The following is a 16,815-nucleotide window of genomic DNA, read 5'->3' as shown; positions in this document are numbered from 1 at the left end:
TGTACGAGAAGTAAAAATGGAGAAATAAAATACCAAAACAACGAAAAGCATAGAAGCAAAAGCGTAACACCCATAGAAATAGCATAATAGAAATTTAAATATTATCCCTCTAAAACGAACGTATTAACCCAACCGATTGTCGTTCTAATTTCACCGATTGACGCTCGATTTCTCTGATTTCATGATTTCGAACTTTCGTGATTCGGAACTTCTCTCTTGAAGTATTAAATTTTTAAGGCTGCTGAACTCTAAAATGTCCACGCTAACAAGCGCATTATTTCGCGGCTGTCATTCATACTCGTAAACGAATAATATATGACTTCGTATGACCGCAGCGTGCCAACAATAATAATCCGAATTACAGTTGGGACGCGACGCCATTTTCGATGCTAAACGATCCGTATATTATGGTTGCGTGCAACGCCGGGTGTAAATGGCTCAATCAGCCATTTACGGCCGATGAAATGCATATAGAATCGAATTATTGGACGATTAGGCTGCTTTCTATAATTGGGAGTGCACGGGGCGACCACGTAGCTCGAGCCACCACCGGTCCCCTCCACCTTTTTGCAAGAGCCACCGTCGAACCGTGCGACCGATTCGCAGATTCGCATTGCCGTGTTTCAACCCCGAAACGGCACGTCTTTATCGCAAACGAACTTCCACACGGAATCCCCTTGTACGAGTAGAGACGGTGATTCGATCGATCGACCAACAGTTTCCAAGTTTCGTGACCGTGCAAGAAGATGACAATGTTCGGTGGAATGTTCGAAGGTGATGAGATTTTCATTTATATACGAATATCGGTAGAAATTAAAAGGGGCTCGTGACAAAGACGACCCTTGCCAAGCCTTTTTGATATTTAGATAGTAACGCGTTTCAGAAAATTCACGACTTAGCGGAATCGGTATTACGAAAAATGATCTATGTCCTGATTTATCGTCGAATGAAAATCGAACATTTGTGCCAAAACTTTATAATTGAATTAGATATAGCTGTTGGATATAGTTCGATATACGTAGAGGCAGCTTCGTAGTTATAACGCGATACGATGAATATTTCGTTAAGAAAAATTGTAATGTACGAAAGAAGCTACGGGGTATTCTTTGAATTTTCTGAGAAAAGACAAACATAAACAAGAGTCGTTTTTGCTACCAGGCCTTTGATTAAAGTATAACTTTCGCGGAGAATTAAGTACGTTACAGTACTTTATCAATGTACGTTGTCAGTGATGTAATTATCGGTTAAAGAAAGATATCGATGGTAATAATTGTTATTTAATTGTTGATATGTTTCATCGTAACCGTAGAGTATATTATAGAGTTGCAAAGAATTCGAGTTGCACGTAGAATTGCAAAAATTGCAATTGTAAGAAAGAGGAAACTTTATAGAAGAGTGGAGGAATTTTGAAGAATCAAATTCTTCTTTTCATGCATGTGTACTTAGTGTGTAATTCAACAATTTTAAGGAAATAAGAAGACGGCAAAATAATTCTACGTATAAGGATATTCGGACTACCTTTTGTATAAATATCACATTATCAAATTTTAGCAATTGATTAGCGTGATGAATACAAATTTGCAGATACTGCGATGCGAAATACACAAACAGGACAAGCACTCAATGTATGGACTACGCTAAAGGAGAAAGCCAGCATTAAAGGGGAGCGTGTTCCTGGATGAGCTCGCGTCTATCCTTAACAAATTGGCGACGAAGCTTACGATAACGTAAAGAAGTCCGTTTGGATATCCCGGTAATTTTGATAGAAGCAATGAGTTACTCCTTCGTGTAATTCAATCCATGCATGGTAGATGACGATATGTATATTACTATCCCTTCCAAAATGTTATTTATGTTGAATACGAGTGTTGAGATTTGAATAAATATATTTTTTCTAGAAATTCTAGAAATTTTAAATTTGTTAAGCCGATATTTTACCCAGTTTTTATTGATGTATGCAAAACTTTTATCTAGTACAGCCTATCAATACGAACGTATAGTAATTGATGGCTCGCCCCTTTCTTTCAATTTGATCCTAATATTTCCAGTGTCCCCCCATTGCAAATGCACGATTCTAATGAGAAATTATCATTGTAACATATTTAATCGTAATGTAATGTTGTGTGAAATAATGTTTTGATCAACAAAGATGAAATATTTTTCGATTCGATCAGAAGAATAGATACTTCTTGATTGAAGAATAATGTACGAAAGATATAATAGAATTGAAAATAAATCGATCATTAAATAGCAATTGATATTCAGGGAATCGTAAAATGAAAAGCTACGTTTTGATTAGTTGTAAGAATATAAGACTGATTTATTCCGTAGATGTAAACTTATATACAAAAGATGACGTGTATGTTCAGACCATGTTCGTCGGAAAAAATCTCACCGCCACGTAGAAACAGTGCCGATAGAATTGAACTAACGGAGTCGCAGCTAGACGAAGCGGTACGGCAGTGAACGGTGTGTTTGGGGGAAAAGGTGTAGCAATAACAATATCGATAGTAATAATAATTTGAATCGAGCATAACTGCTTAGAAGCACTTGCGGTGAACGATGCCAGGGCCGGACTCGTCGTATTCCTGTTTGGAGATCCACATCTGTTGGAAGGTGGACAGGGAGGCCAAGATGGATCCACCGATCCATACGGAGTATTTCCTCTCGGGGGGAGCGATGATCTTGATCTTGATGGTCGATGGGGCCAGGGCAGTGATTTCTTTCTGCATACGGTCGGCAATACCGGGGTACATGGTGGTACCGCCAGAGAGTACGTTGTTGGCGTACAGATCCTTACGGATATCGACGTCGCACTTCATGATGGAGTTGTAGACGGTTTCATGGATACCGCAGGATTCCATACCCAGGAAGGAAGGTTGGAACAGGGCTTCTGGGCAACGGAACCTCTCGTTACCAATGGTGATCACCTGTCCATCGGGCAACTCGTAGCTCTTCTCGAGGGAGGTGCTGGCAGCAGCGGTGGCCATTTCTTGTTCGAAGTCCAGGGCGACATAGCAAAGTTTCTCCTTGATGTCACGCACGATTTCTCGCTCAGCCGTGGTCGTGAAGCTGTAACCTCTCTCGGTAAGGATCTTCATGAGGTAGTCGGTCAAATCGCGACCGGCCAAGTCCAGACGGAGGATGGCGTGAGGAAGGGCGTAACCTTCGTAGATGGGTACTGTGTGCGAGACACCATCTCCAGAGTCCAAGACGATACCGGTGGTACGACCGGAAGCGTACAGGGAGAGCACGGCCTGGATGGCGACGTACATGGCTGGGCTGTTGAAGGTTTCGAACATGATCTGGGTCATCTTTTCGCGGTTAGCTTTTGGGTTCAGGGGAGCTTCGGTGAGGAGGACTGGGTGTTCCTCAGGGGCAACACGCAATTCGTTGTAGAAGGTGTGATGCCAGATCTTCTCCATATCATCCCAGTTGGTGATGATGCCGTGCTCGATCGGGTATTTCAAGGTGAGAATACCTCTCTTGCTCTGCGCCTCGTCGCCGACATAGCTGTCTTTCTGACCCATACCGACCATCACACCCTGATGTCTGGGGCGACCTACGATCGAGGGGAATACGGCACGGGGAGCGTCGTCTCCGGCGAAACCGGCCTTGCACATACCGGATCCATTGTCAACAACAAGGGCTGCTACTTCGTCGTCGCACATTTTGCTTTTTCTTCGATTTTAAATGTCTGTAACAGAAATCACAGTCGTTGTTAATTTCACATCGTTACTTTCTTTATATGACCGTTTGATAACATTGATGTCTAGTGTCATCAAATATTTGATTTTATCAAATACCTATCTGTTCCAATGTTATCGAACCGAGTATATCTATTATTTGCACTGATTTATTACGAAAACTTGTCGGAGATTTGTGAGGTATGGCACTAATACTTGATGGGTTGTAAAATTCGTTCGAATGTATCTTCGATAGAAAATAATCGTGTTTCTATTAGGAAAAAAATATGAGCAAAATCGTAAGAAAAGTATGTGTAGCTGAAAGAGTTAGGAGTGAAATTCTATCGTTTTCAGCAACTCAACAGTTCCGAGAGAAAGAATTCTTGTACGAAATCCTGCTTCTTCTATTTTAACTCAACAACACAGAAAATGTTTTTATAACTTGTGAAATCCTACCTTACGTTATATTTAATTTACTAAACGAAAATCTAAGAGTCAGTGTTTAAGTAGTAAAAATATTCTCATGAAACAAAATGAAAACAAAAAGAAGAATTCAAAATAATTCTCCGACGAAAGAAAAAACAATCGTTCGCTCGATAAATATCGTTCAGTTACAAAATGTGTGTACGCAAAGGTGTAGGAAGCTAGTGAAACGGTATAGGCATCGTGTAGCGCGATGAAGTTTTCGCGGAAAGCGTTGACGCTCGCCAGAATTGACCCAGTTGCCTATAAAACGATAGGCAAGCGGCCCCGGCGTCGCGGCACTATTTCGGGGCGCCGCGACGCTAACTTTAGACGTACGACCGACGGACGATCCCTAATAAGTGCAAGCGACGATTATGGTGGGTAACATCGTCTCTGCTCGCCGCGGCACCGCTCGGACCACGAAAGATACAGAATAACGACGTAGCTCGCGCGTGCCAAAATTATGCTCTGCTCGCAAAAGGACCAACTTCGCACACGGGCAAAGACCTCGAATATGCCTAAACATGACGATAGAGTCGGCCATTCGCCCCGTGCAAGTATTTTTGGCACTCGTGTTTAGCTGGTTAGAAGAATTTCGATATCGAGAGAAGAAATTCGCGCGTAAAATGATGATACACCAGCGAGAAAATTTTAAAAACGATTGGAAATTCGTCGATGACAGCTGTCTTTTGTAATCAGAGCGAGTATTCTTTCAAGTACACAGTTATATGTAATTTTGCAAGCAGAAAGTAGTTAGCTTGAGTTTTTAGCTTTCGATATCTTTTTATATCGTTAATTGGATTTTGCGTTGCCATAAATGGAATAGTAATGTATGGTTTTACCGCTGCATAGGTGTTAGCAAGATACGATGGTTTTAAAGTAGATATTTTGTAAGTGCAGAGAACAGATGTAATTCGTAGAACTTGCTGTTTAATGATTTCAAATTCACTAAGGTAAATGTTATCAAATAATGCAGAGACGACTTGGACTAATTTAAAGGTTCTTGTATGTTAAAATTAAACGAGCGTTAATTATTAGCGTGGTAATATCTAATTTCACATATATCTTTCTTTTTTAAAAAATTCCAACGATAAGCGAGAACATTTGTTCTGCTCCAAAAATAGTATTTCCAACTATTCTCGGTAACTTAATAAGGCCAGCGAAATCGTGTACACAAAACGTATCGAACGAACAAAAAATTTCAATGATCCCGTATGATTGACTCAAATCGACGATAAGAAATAAAAATTCTTTTAGAAAATAAATATGCCCAAGATCTGGCGTCCGATATATATAGCACTTAATTTACGTAATTTACAAATAGATATGAAATTTAAACACCAACCTGATTTAGTATTTCAAATATTACGATAAAAATATATAAAATATTAGCAAAAAAAAAAAAAAAAGAACAGATATATAGTGTTGGATACTTTCGATTACAAGAACGAATTTTCCGAAACAGATCGTATTACTTGTCGCGTTTAAAACAAAGGTAGATATCAAAAGATCGAATAAAACAATTGCTTCAACGTTTAATGAAAAGAAAATCTAAAACCAATTATTACTATCCGAACCTTTCGATAAAAGTCAAGATCCTACATCGCATTAATAAGCTGCAAACAAGTATCAAAATACGATTTAATATACACGATGCAGCTGAAGGAACTCTTTTAAAATGAAGCTATCGTACAAATGTAAATCGTAAATAATCGGTCGTCTTCTGCAAAAAAAAAATTAATCAGTTAAGTGATTTCTATTACACAAATGCTATGAAATTACTTCTGGTTCTCAGAACACACGCAATTAACCCTCGATGCTATTTCAGATGCGAGATACCGGAAGGAAACTCGACCACTCCCTTAAAAGTCTAACAGCGTACCGCTACGCCTCCAACTATGGCTCTCTTCTATCCCAAGGATCGGTTGAAAAATCCTACGACCCGATTGATATAGCAAAATCAATCGCAGGAATCGATCGGCTTCCGGTATCTTCGATGGTGTCGAGGGTTCTTGGTGGTAGCCGATAGCGTCCGTGATAAATGAAATATCGTTTCCAGAGAACAGTTTCTACGTACCGTGCACGGGACAGAGTTGGAGTGGCGTCTGTGCCTCGGGAGCGTCCCGACGTCGAATATATGCTCTCATCAGAACGCCCCCGCATTCTCGTGGGATGCTTCTTGCCCGACAGGCACGAAAAAGGCTTGCCTCGCGTGGCGTCGCGACGCTCGCCGAACTAGGCGGCCCCAGGCCCTAAGCGGACCGAGGAAAATGCGCCGCTTTGAAAATTCACACTATCGTCTCTTCCTATGCTTCTACCATCTTTCGTTCCTGTTCTACTCTATAACGCTTCGTTTCTTCTCTTGGCCCTTCTTCGTATCCGAAGGATATCTTTTCCGAACCACGGCTTCCAAGTTTCCATCGATACCGTTTCTTCTTTCTCGTTTCTTTTCTAAATATCTTTTCTCTTATCTAAATAATTTTTTCTAAACAGTTTCGAGAAGGATTTCCACACACACCGTTTCTCCTTCTGTTTTCTTCTTTACTTTCGTATTTGAAATACGATTTCTTCGAAAAAATTTCTAAAAGAGAGTTCCCGTAAATATCGTTTCCTCTTCCGTTGCTTTTCTTCGAACCTATAGAATAATTTTCCTGAAATAGTTTCGAAAGAAGTTTTCATAGATACCGTTACGTTTCTTTTGCATCTTTTCTTCGTATCTGAAGAATAATTTTTCTGAAACAGTTTCTAAGGGAGCTTTCACAAGCATCGTTTCTTCTCCCGTTTTGGGAAGAGACGGTGGACCGCTGATCTTCGGATCGCGAATCGTTTATTCGAAGAATTAACTGAAACAAACAGAGAATTTTATCGAACGGATTATCAGAGAATTTGTGTCCGAGCTTGTGTTTAGTAGCCTGTTTTGTTTCAACATGTTCCATGAAAGCTAAGTTAAACTTAGGGGCTAAGGTGTACGCTACTAGTTCTCCAAGTCACCAGTTAGGTTTTCATCTTGTTTTATTACGGAAGTCGGCTTTCGTGCTTCTATCGTTTTGCTTAGAGTGCCATGTAATGTAAGAGCTGGCTGCGCTTTGCTTGCACGGAGTATGATGTATATAGAAAGCGGGAGCACTGATTTATCTCATGTACAAATAGAGTTCCGCGTAAATTCTCGAAGTACTTATGCTAGACTTAATATCGTACTTCAGAAAGATGCAAATTGGCTGTTAACTGTTAATGTTTCAATGTCTGGAAATTGTCTCGACTCGTTGTTAAACGAGACTTTTCCATGGAAAAGTAAGAGGCAATCGTAGTTTCTGTTACGTAAATGAGGCACGTAACAGAAGCAAATTTTCAAATTTTTGTTTATTTCTGCGGACATGAACGAGTACTAGAAATTTTATGTCATTTCTCTGTAAAAAAAAAACAGCTTTTCCACTTGATTTGGAGTGAAGTTCACCGCAAAATACGATCGTCGTCTAGAAATATAGGACACGACGAATGCTAAGAAGTTTCAATACCACAAAGACCAAATGTGCTGTTGTGAATTTTGTTTGTACTTCGTGTCATCATCGTTCCTGAATTTTACTTTAAATTGTAAATTGAAAACTTATCTTCGTGCTTATCATTTACTTTCACCTTTCATAAAATAGAAAATAGTATATTTATCGCGTGTCTCATTTCTAACGAATTAAAATTTTTCTAACTCCAAACGTTATCACAGTTATCAGACAGTATCAAAAGTCTAATATTTAATACTCTTGTAAGATTATGTTTTGTCAGCACGTACAGACTTTAATCCATGTTCATTCGATGTCTAAATTATTAATACATTTCCACAAAGATTTTCTCTGTGCCAAACCTAACGTTTACTATAATTCTTATCGATCTTTTCACGAAAAGTACACGATGGATCATGAAATTTAAATTATTTTTCGATTTTAGTACAGAATGAAATACAAACAACGGATTGCTACAGAAAATATAGATGTCTCGATGGATTAACACATTAGCTGCCACTGACATAATATTATCATGGTTGAAATATAGCCAATTGTTAATCGCTAAGAAAGGAAGAATTTCTCATTTGTGTAAAGCCAAGTTCTTCAATTCTTGTCGTAATCATAGAAATTATTTAAGAAATTAATTGTAGCAACCAGTGACCTTAATTGCCATTTTCTGCTTTGAGATTCTCGTAAAATTATCAGCTACAAATGTGTTGAGCAGATCGTTTCTTCAATACGATCAAATTTAGTTTTACTCGTAGGCTGACAACGGATCGAGCTTGATCCCTGCGCGATACGTGCTCTCCTCTTTCCCCCAGATATCACAGTAGGAGGAATATTTCGAGATTACGCACCGGGACGAAAATAAATCGCAGGATCCGTAGCTCTTTTATCGGCCATCGTATTCGCTTATCGACGGAAAAGGCTTTTGGTGAACGAAGCGGGCAAAATTACGAAAATGACCAAACTCCTGGCACGTTGCACGGTTACCAAACGGCTGACCAAAAAAAGAAAGTCTGAATTTTTCTAGTGAATATTTCCGTGGATTTAGAAAAATATATAGTAAAGGGGACCGTGCAGGAGTAGATTAGTCATTTTAGGCCAAGGTCATTCGTTAAGTCCACGTCACAACAATAGTTATTTTAAAACCACTCGAACGCCGACTTTACCCTGCTCTCGCAGACATATTCGGACTTGGGCATCGCGAAGAAAAGAGCAATTCTTTTCTACATAAATTCCTGTATATCAAATACATGTACGATGAAACACGTGTATAACAGATACACATACGATACGTGCAGCATCGAATGCTGATGATATGTAGCGAATAAAAATTCGTATGTAAATATTTGGCGAACGGATAATAGACATGTGGAATTATAATTAAACGAGAGTTGTGTTTGTTGTTTGTGTTTGAGATGTATTTCCGTGTTTGATCGCTTAGCCTCTAAACTTAGTTCTGAATAATTTAAATTCAGCAACGCCGATATGCGATACTTTACTCGGAGTGAACGCGAAAGGATATCGAAATCTAGGGAAAATTCAATGTCTAGTTAATCCTATTAAGGTCGAGCTTTTTGAGTAAGTGTATATATTTTTATGTAACAATTTACGTTACAGGTGTTTCACCGACAAAGTCGACAAGAATCGCAGACTTACGAGAGACGGAACAACATTCTTAAGGAGATCGAACGTGAACATTTCCCAAAAGGGTTTCTGCTCTCGAGCAAGGACATCGTACATTTTAGGTACGTATTAAAGAAAGCAAATACGTCGGATGTAACAAAGCATAATTAACGCATCGAAGTTGAAGGATATGACTAATGATATGAGAGAATGTATATTTAATTTGACTTTTTGATATATCGTATAACAATATAGCAATATAATGTATAATATTTACAAAATAAATTATAATAGAAGTATATATTGATGGTGAGTTCGCTTCAATTAGCAGGCTAGGTAGAAGTAGGATTTAAGAAATTTGTTGAAGGTGCAGGGATCTCGCGTAACAGTGAGACAAGCGCAGCTTCCCTCGAAGTTGGTCCAATTCTCTCGAAGATTCCGTTTTCTTCTTGCGTGTCCAGAATGTCCCTTTCATAATCGAAAGATGCATTTGGTAGGTAGGTCAGCCGATCTGGCATCGTTCATGGGCCTCGTTTCGATACTAGACGAGGAATGGCCATCCGCGAGTGAGCTCTGTATCGAGAACCAACACCTTTGCCGGGTTCCTCGGTCATGATGAAACAACGGATGAGTGTGACTTTGACAGCCCATAAAAGAGTTGTAGAGTCAACATATATATGATCAGCCAGGTTGTCGCATCTTGCAGAGCGACACAGATGACCATAATAATGAACATTCGATGAGATCTGGTGATGATCTGGATATTGTGATATTTTGATAAAATTTCTTTATCGCAGCATGTGAGTTGCTTAAAGGAAACCGATGGATCGTATGCTCGATTTCCTCGAAGTCGATCGATGTTTCTTCGACGTTCGTGCGACGTTGCTGAATCGTCAGCAATGCGCTTAGAAGCACTTGCGGTGGACAATGCCAGGGCCGGACTCGTCGTACTCCTGTTTGGAGATCCACATCTGTTGGAAGGTGGACAAGGAGGCCAAGATGGATCCACCGATCCATACAGAGTATTTCCTCTCGGGGGGAGCGATGATCTTGATCTTGATGGTCGATGGGGCCAGGGCAGTGATTTCTTTCTGCATACGGTCGGCAATACCGGGGTACATGGTGGTACCGCCAGAGAGTACGTTGTTGGCGTACAGATCCTTACGGATGTCGACGTCGCACTTCATGATGGAGTTGTAGACGGTTTCATGGATACCGCAGGATTCCATACCCAGGAAGGAAGGTTGGAACAGGGCTTCTGGGCAACGGAACCTCTCGTTACCGATGGTGATCACCTGTCCATCGGGCAACTCGTAGCTCTTCTCGAGGGAGGTGCTGGCAGCAGCGGTGGCCATTTCCTGTTCGAAGTCCAGGGCGACATAGCAAAGTTTCTCCTTGATGTCACGCACGATTTCTCGCTCAGCCGTGGTCGTGAAGCTGTAACCTCTCTCGGTAAGGATCTTCATGAGGTAGTCGGTCAAATCGCGACCGGCCAAGTCCAGACGAAGGATGGCGTGAGGAAGGGCGTAACCTTCGTAGATGGGTACGGTGTGCGAGACACCATCTCCAGAGTCCAAGACGATACCGGTGGTACGACCGGAAGCGTACAGGGAGAGCACGGCCTGGATGGCGACGTACATGGCTGGGCTGTTGAAGGTTTCGAACATGATCTGGGTCATCTTTTCGCGGTTAGCTTTCGGGTTCAGGGGAGCTTCGGTGAGGAGGACTGGGTGTTCCTCAGGGGCAACACGCAATTCGTTGTAGAAGGTGTGATGCCAGATCTTCTCCATATCATCCCAGTTGGTGATGATGCCGTGCTCGATCGGGTATTTCAAGGTGAGAATACCTCTCTTGCTCTGTGCTTCGTCGCCGACATAGCTGTCTTTCTGACCCATACCGACCATCACACCCTGATGTCTGGGGCGACCAACGATCGAGGGGAATACGGCACGGGGAGCGTCGTCTCCGGCGAAACCGGCCTTGCACATACCGGATCCATTGTCGACAACAAGGGCTGCTACTTCGTCGTCGCACATTTTGCTGCTTTTTTAGTGTCTCTGAAAAAGAATTTATCACCGATTATGCCATCAATTCAGCTGCTATAATTCCTTTCCTTCATAATTAAACTTCAATCGTAACATTTATAAATCATCCAACAATTACTGAGTCTAAGATTAAAGAGTTGGAATCTTTGTACTAAAGGTGAATTGAATTTCAATTTGTTGCTTACGGATTTATTAATCATTGCAAGGAATATTACACTTTTTCGAAAGGAAGGAGTTTTATAAGAAAAGCTTCTATTATCGATCGTTCTTGAATGTACCAATTCTATCAATTTAACAATTAATTTTTACTTCTAAATCTTTTTAGTATTTCAAGAGAATTATTGTCTACTTCAAAATCTTTATCGATATCTCAAAATAGTTGAATCCTAGAACGATGCCAGTTTCACTTTTCATCCAAGTTTGTCTACTTCGTCCAACCCTTGTAACAATCTTCCACACTCGATAAAATGTATCCGTGCACCTATTCCCACATGACAATTGTAAAATCCTATTAATCGATTCCCTAGTTGATCACTTGCGTCACCACAAAGCACCGATCGTCCAAGACGAGCGCTACACTACACAACCTTCTTCGATGCTTCTTTTCGATATACGAAAGAAAAAAAAAAATGTAATGTGAAGGCTTGGCAGAATTACTAACCGTGGGGGTGAGTTGTGAATCGACGGGCGACTGAGGAGCGGCTGAGGCTCGAGGGCGCCGCGACGCCAGATATAACATCCGCAGCGTACGCGACGCTACCGAAGATGGGCACGCGGGACGCCTCCAGGGCTGGCCAGTGCGTCTGCCCACGCGAAAGCTTCGTGTGACGATGTCTGCGGACCAGACACGCTACGAACCAGGAAATTAGTATAGCGCTCGGCGTCGGAATCTCGGTAGAGGGTGGACAGTAATACGAATTTGGACGGCCCTGGCCGTCCGAGAACAGCGGGGAGAATTATGCGGCTGCCTCCCACCGACTCTCCAACCTTATCCAAGTAGCGCATAATCTTGGCTAGAATTAGTTTTTGCATTGAACCATCGGTATTTGCGATTTTTCAACGTTAACACGCTGCTCGAACAAATCGTCGCTTCCTACGTGATATGGCTATGTAAATCGATCAACGTTCAGGATAATTTGATATTTTATTCGGAACTCAAACGTTGCTTGTGTATCATCATCAAACGTTTCGCGATGGCTAATTGATTTTATCAAAGAGTAAGGTTTCATCGATATTTCCATGTTTATCACTAAGTTAATGATAGAAATCAGGAGGTGATTCCACATTGGTAATGTGTTTGAGCTTATTCGTATTTCTTACGCTTTTCTATGCAAATTTGGAACGTTCTTATAGTTTGCCGGTAATTCAACAGGTCACTGGCTCGATTTGAGTGCGTGTGTAACCAAATCAAGGCATTGACGGGACCAGAGACAAGTATTAATTATTATTTCGAATCTTTCCAGCTTTTATCAGATTGATTTAATGTAAATTAGTCGTAATTCCGTCTAAAGTTTAACTATCAACTCTAAAATTGTATTTGCAAATTGAATCAGGCACAGATGATAATTTATTAAATTAATACAAGGCTTCTGTCACTTTTATCAGAATATATGATTACCAAAGTTAATAATCAAGGATTATTTCATGACGACTTAATCAGTTTCTCAATGATAATTTTTTCAATTTACTATAATTTCGTACGACTCTTTTTCTTTTTTTTTTTTTTTTTTAATGATGTATGTCTAATGTACAAGAAAATTTCGTATTTTGAAGGATATCGCAAATTGTAGGAAGTGTGGTTGTTTATCGTGTTAAATTTGTTACTCTCGTCACACCGATATTGTGCACGAAAATATGCGCGTGTATATTCGCTGCGTCATTACGTAAGATTACTGTGTCTTCCAAATCAGCAAATTTTCTGATAATTCCAATAAACAGTTATATTCTTTTTAAAATTAACCGATGAACTTCATTATCGCAAATATTTTCATTCCTTTAATTAAAATTACTACATTTTCTTTTCCCTACATTTGTAAGAGAACAGTCTTTGCTGATACGATAAGTTTTATGTTAGCAGAATGTATTTTAATTATTTACAAATGGTCGGATTTTTGTTTTGATCTTTGCATTACACGAATTATAATTTTACATTTTGACGCTAAAATGTCTTTTATTTAAATACATCTCTTTCCTCACATTACCATATCTTGATAGTTGTTAATATATTTTTTACTAACGGTTTCTCATTATTTACAAACGATAAGTATTTCAAACTATAAATAGTAGTGGGTAAAGCGCGAATATTTATGCAAATTCATATTTTTAAACTAAACAGAAGATAAACAAAAGTTCGTTTCACTGAATATTCCAGCTTATAACAAGTACTATACTTCGGATATTTTATATAGTTTTTCGCACTATGTACACGTCTATTCTGCGCATTTCTGCACTTTCAAATACATAAACATCCGCGGTCTAATAATGAGGTTCACTATTATCGTGTCTGACTCATGAAGGATGCATTTCACTTACTTTCAACATTCAATGAGTATGATCAAGCTTCCGTACACGAGTATTCAGAATATTTTTCATTCGTGTTACCTTCTAATTTTCTTTAAAAAGTAATGTCAATTTCTCTAAGTAAAAATAGCGTTAAATTCTATTTCTCAGGTTATATTTTCATACAATTGCTTTCGTCTTTCTATTTCTTGTCATACACCCATCTTATCTTTCTTTAATATTATTTTTTAACACAGTATAACGTGAGTTATGATTTTCAATCAATTAGAATTGCTTCTTCTTCTCGGAATAAAAGTTTCTAATTATTAAATTGTATACCTCTAAGAATATCGATGCCTGGAAAAAATTGCTGAAAAAATTTAATCAAATAAAAAATCTTTATGGCTCTTTCGTAATTACGTTAACCGTGCATAAATTGTATTTAATATTAAGTATTGTGAATTCGACTGGAATTTCGATGTGAAACAGGTGAATATATTTCCTTTAAAAGCCAGTTGTATTCGCAAACATGTGAGTAATTTCATGAATAATGCCTTTACTATGTCGAGGGTGCTATTTTAAACTTTATGTAGATCTTGTATGTAGATATATGACGAATACAGTTGCAGCATAGCTCCCTTCTAATTTATTTCATCCAGATCAATTTATCGAACTAAAAATGGAATTTAACTATTCATATACATTAACACATTTTTATCGATGACATGCATATTTTCTTATCTAAGTAATCAATCTCTTAACTGGTTTTGATAATAGCTACTACTATTTTTATCGTGTGTATTCTCCTGTTCAAAAATTTTATTCTTTCGCACTTTATTTATTTCTCAAAACTAAGAATGTAGCGAAAATATTAAGAATAAAATTTCATAATTATATAATTTGTTCTCGTTCTTTGTTGAATATAATCTCGAGCGACAAATTCCTTATCGGAACAATTTCGTTGAATATTTTGCCGATATCTAATTATAAAAGTCAACAACATCATGATCAGATATCTTACACATTATTTGCATAAAAGAACATGGAATTATTGAAGTTATTTATAATGATATATGTAACGAGTTTTATTGTACAATTTTTTAAATAAACCCACAAGAATATAAAGTTTGTTAATAAAGAAGTTCTATAGAAACATTTTTCCATAGAATATCTTATTTCTATCGATTATATAACTTTCTATTTTCGATTGAACGTAAGCGTATAATTATATATACAGGTAATTTTTATATTCTAAATAATATTGGGTGCCGTTACTACGAATATATATTGTAAATTCATTTTAATCTCCTATAGTGAGTTATGGAGTAATATTGTTGATACATTAAGCAGACAACTAGAAATTGTGCACGTGCATATGGATCATCGATCACAAGAACAAACAATTTTAAGTTATGCGTTGATAATCATATGTGCACAGATGATAGGAGAAAGTCTGCTTGTTAAATGTTAATAGTTGCTTTCCAAAGTAATAATAATAGCAAGGCAAACAATTTTTTCGAAATTGCGTTGAATGCCTTCGAGAAATATATTGGAATATTGATATCAATTTACCGGCTGCTATGTAGTATCGTATAATTTCGTGTTGTCAAAAAAGAAGGAATCGAATGAGACGTAGAAATTCTGTAAAAAAGATGAAGTCAACCTTGAAATCCTCTTTATGCCTACAGTTGCAAGAAAAAATCTATCGTTACCGTATTCTGACCTTCTTCGTGGTATAAAATATCTGTCTGCAATTTTTTAACATGTTCAAAATATTTCAGTAATATTTCATGCGAATAAAATTGTTATTTCATATAAAAAAAATTGAGGTATACGATAAAAACGAAATTTTGAAAGTCATTTCGCAAAATCAATCTTTTTCCCATAAGCCTCCATTTTTCATGGTATATTTAATTCGTGAATTGTACGATATGATAAGTGGTTCGTCCGGGCTATGAATTTTAGCATGAATCAAGCATTTTTTGTTATTGTAATAATAAGAACGATATTTTCTTCAAGAAAGTTATTTTTCATTTCGAGCAGAAAAAAGCTGATGCCGAGAGAAAAAACTTATTTCGTGGACTGCAGTTGCATACAAGTTAGATGACGACGAAACTCGAGACTGGTTCCATTTTGGTTTATGAGGTTGTTGTTGTTATAGCCGCCAATAATAATGTTTAAAATAACATTCAGCAATTTAGAGAATCTATTTCTCCGCAAAATTGAATTCTTTTAATTCGGATAATTCTGGATGAACTTTGATAGTGTTTTCGAGAGAGAATTATTTTGTATTCTATCATTATTTATAATTAGGAAAATTATTATACATAATCGCTGCATTTCACAATCAAGTAATAAATTCATCCACCTACGTTTAAATTTTTTAATTTCGTCCACTTTCTTCTATTTTTGCCTCCCACAGAAACATCGTCAATTAAATCTTTGAACCTAACAGATTCTTCTCATTTTCATCTATTTCATATTAAACTCTTCTTTCTCAATCATAAAGTGACATCAAAACAAAAATATCAACAAAAACATATCACATTTTCCATCATATTACAAATAAATAAAATAAATAAATAAATATTACAAATTCCCTTTACAAAAAGGAAGTCAACCTGCAATTTTTTAATCGTTCCCAAATACGTATCTCTATCAATCATGTCATCCTCACCAATTTCCTAAAATACAGTAACTGCTGAAAGGAAATTTCAAATCGATATACCATGAATTTTAGCAACCTTTGCATCAAAAATGTTTTACCACATTGACAATAGCCATCTATTCTACGGTGTACGTTACATTTACTCATCGATCTTATTGAATATTAAATCGTCGTCGTGTCTTTCTGTGTCTCTTATTTCGTAAGCTTCCTTTTGTCCGCCACTATAGTTCGAAGTACAGCGGCTGCTACTGATCTCACAACGATCCTCATAAATGCAATCGTCGTACAAGTGGCATGAGACTTTTTACATTCAATTGCCGTAAGAG

The 16,815-nt window shown here is 38.1% G+C and overlaps 2 protein-coding genes and 1 long non-coding RNA gene across 3 annotated transcripts; 1 reads left to right on the top strand and 2 right to left on the bottom strand.

Moving 5' to 3' along the window:
* Positions 1-493: 493 nt before the first annotated feature.
* LOC139985627 (uncharacterized) lies at positions 494-1,901 on the top strand. Its single transcript, XR_011799456.1, has 2 exons — positions 494-774; positions 1,585-1,901. It is a non-coding gene; the product is annotated as an uncharacterized lncRNA (long non-coding RNA).
* A 388-nt stretch (positions 1,902-2,289) lies between these two features.
* Positions 2,290-6,376, bottom strand: LOC139985622 (actin, clone 205-like). Its single transcript, XM_072000188.1, has 2 exons — positions 6,229-6,376; positions 2,290-3,697 (listed from the first exon to the last, which is right to left on the bottom strand). Exon 2 carries the CDS (start codon positions 3,669-3,671, stop codon positions 2,541-2,543), a length of 1,131 nt encoding a protein of 376 aa, XP_071856289.1. The 5' UTR covers positions 3,672-3,697; positions 6,229-6,376; the 3' UTR covers positions 2,290-2,540.
* A 3,684-nt stretch (positions 6,377-10,060) lies between these two features.
* Positions 10,061-12,129, bottom strand: LOC139985803 (actin, clone 205-like). Its single transcript, XM_072000536.1, has 2 exons — positions 11,984-12,129; positions 10,061-11,334 (listed from the first exon to the last, which is right to left on the bottom strand). Exon 2 carries the CDS (start codon positions 11,311-11,313, stop codon positions 10,183-10,185), a length of 1,131 nt encoding a protein of 376 aa, XP_071856637.1. The 5' UTR covers positions 11,314-11,334; positions 11,984-12,129; the 3' UTR covers positions 10,061-10,182.
* Positions 12,130-16,815: the final 4,686 nt, after the last annotated feature.

Source organism: Bombus fervidus, chromosome 3 (genome assembly GCF_041682495.2).
Source record: "Bombus fervidus isolate BK054 chromosome 3, iyBomFerv1, whole genome shotgun sequence".
NCBI classification, from domain to species: domain Eukaryota; kingdom Metazoa; phylum Arthropoda; class Insecta; order Hymenoptera; family Apidae; genus Bombus; species Bombus fervidus.
The sequence above is the reverse complement of the archived record's forward strand: the minus strand, read 5'-3'. Positions and strand labels throughout refer to the sequence as shown.

Bases quoted from the DNA above. Each gene is read 5' to 3' on its own strand.
- LOC139985803 (XM_072000536.1), bottom strand. From the start codon at position 11,313: ATGTGCGACGACGAAGTAGCAGCCCTTGTTGTCGACAATGGATCCGGT.
- LOC139985622 (XM_072000188.1), bottom strand. From the start codon at position 3,671: ATGTGCGACGACGAAGTAGCAGCCCTTGTTGTTGACAATGGATCCGGT.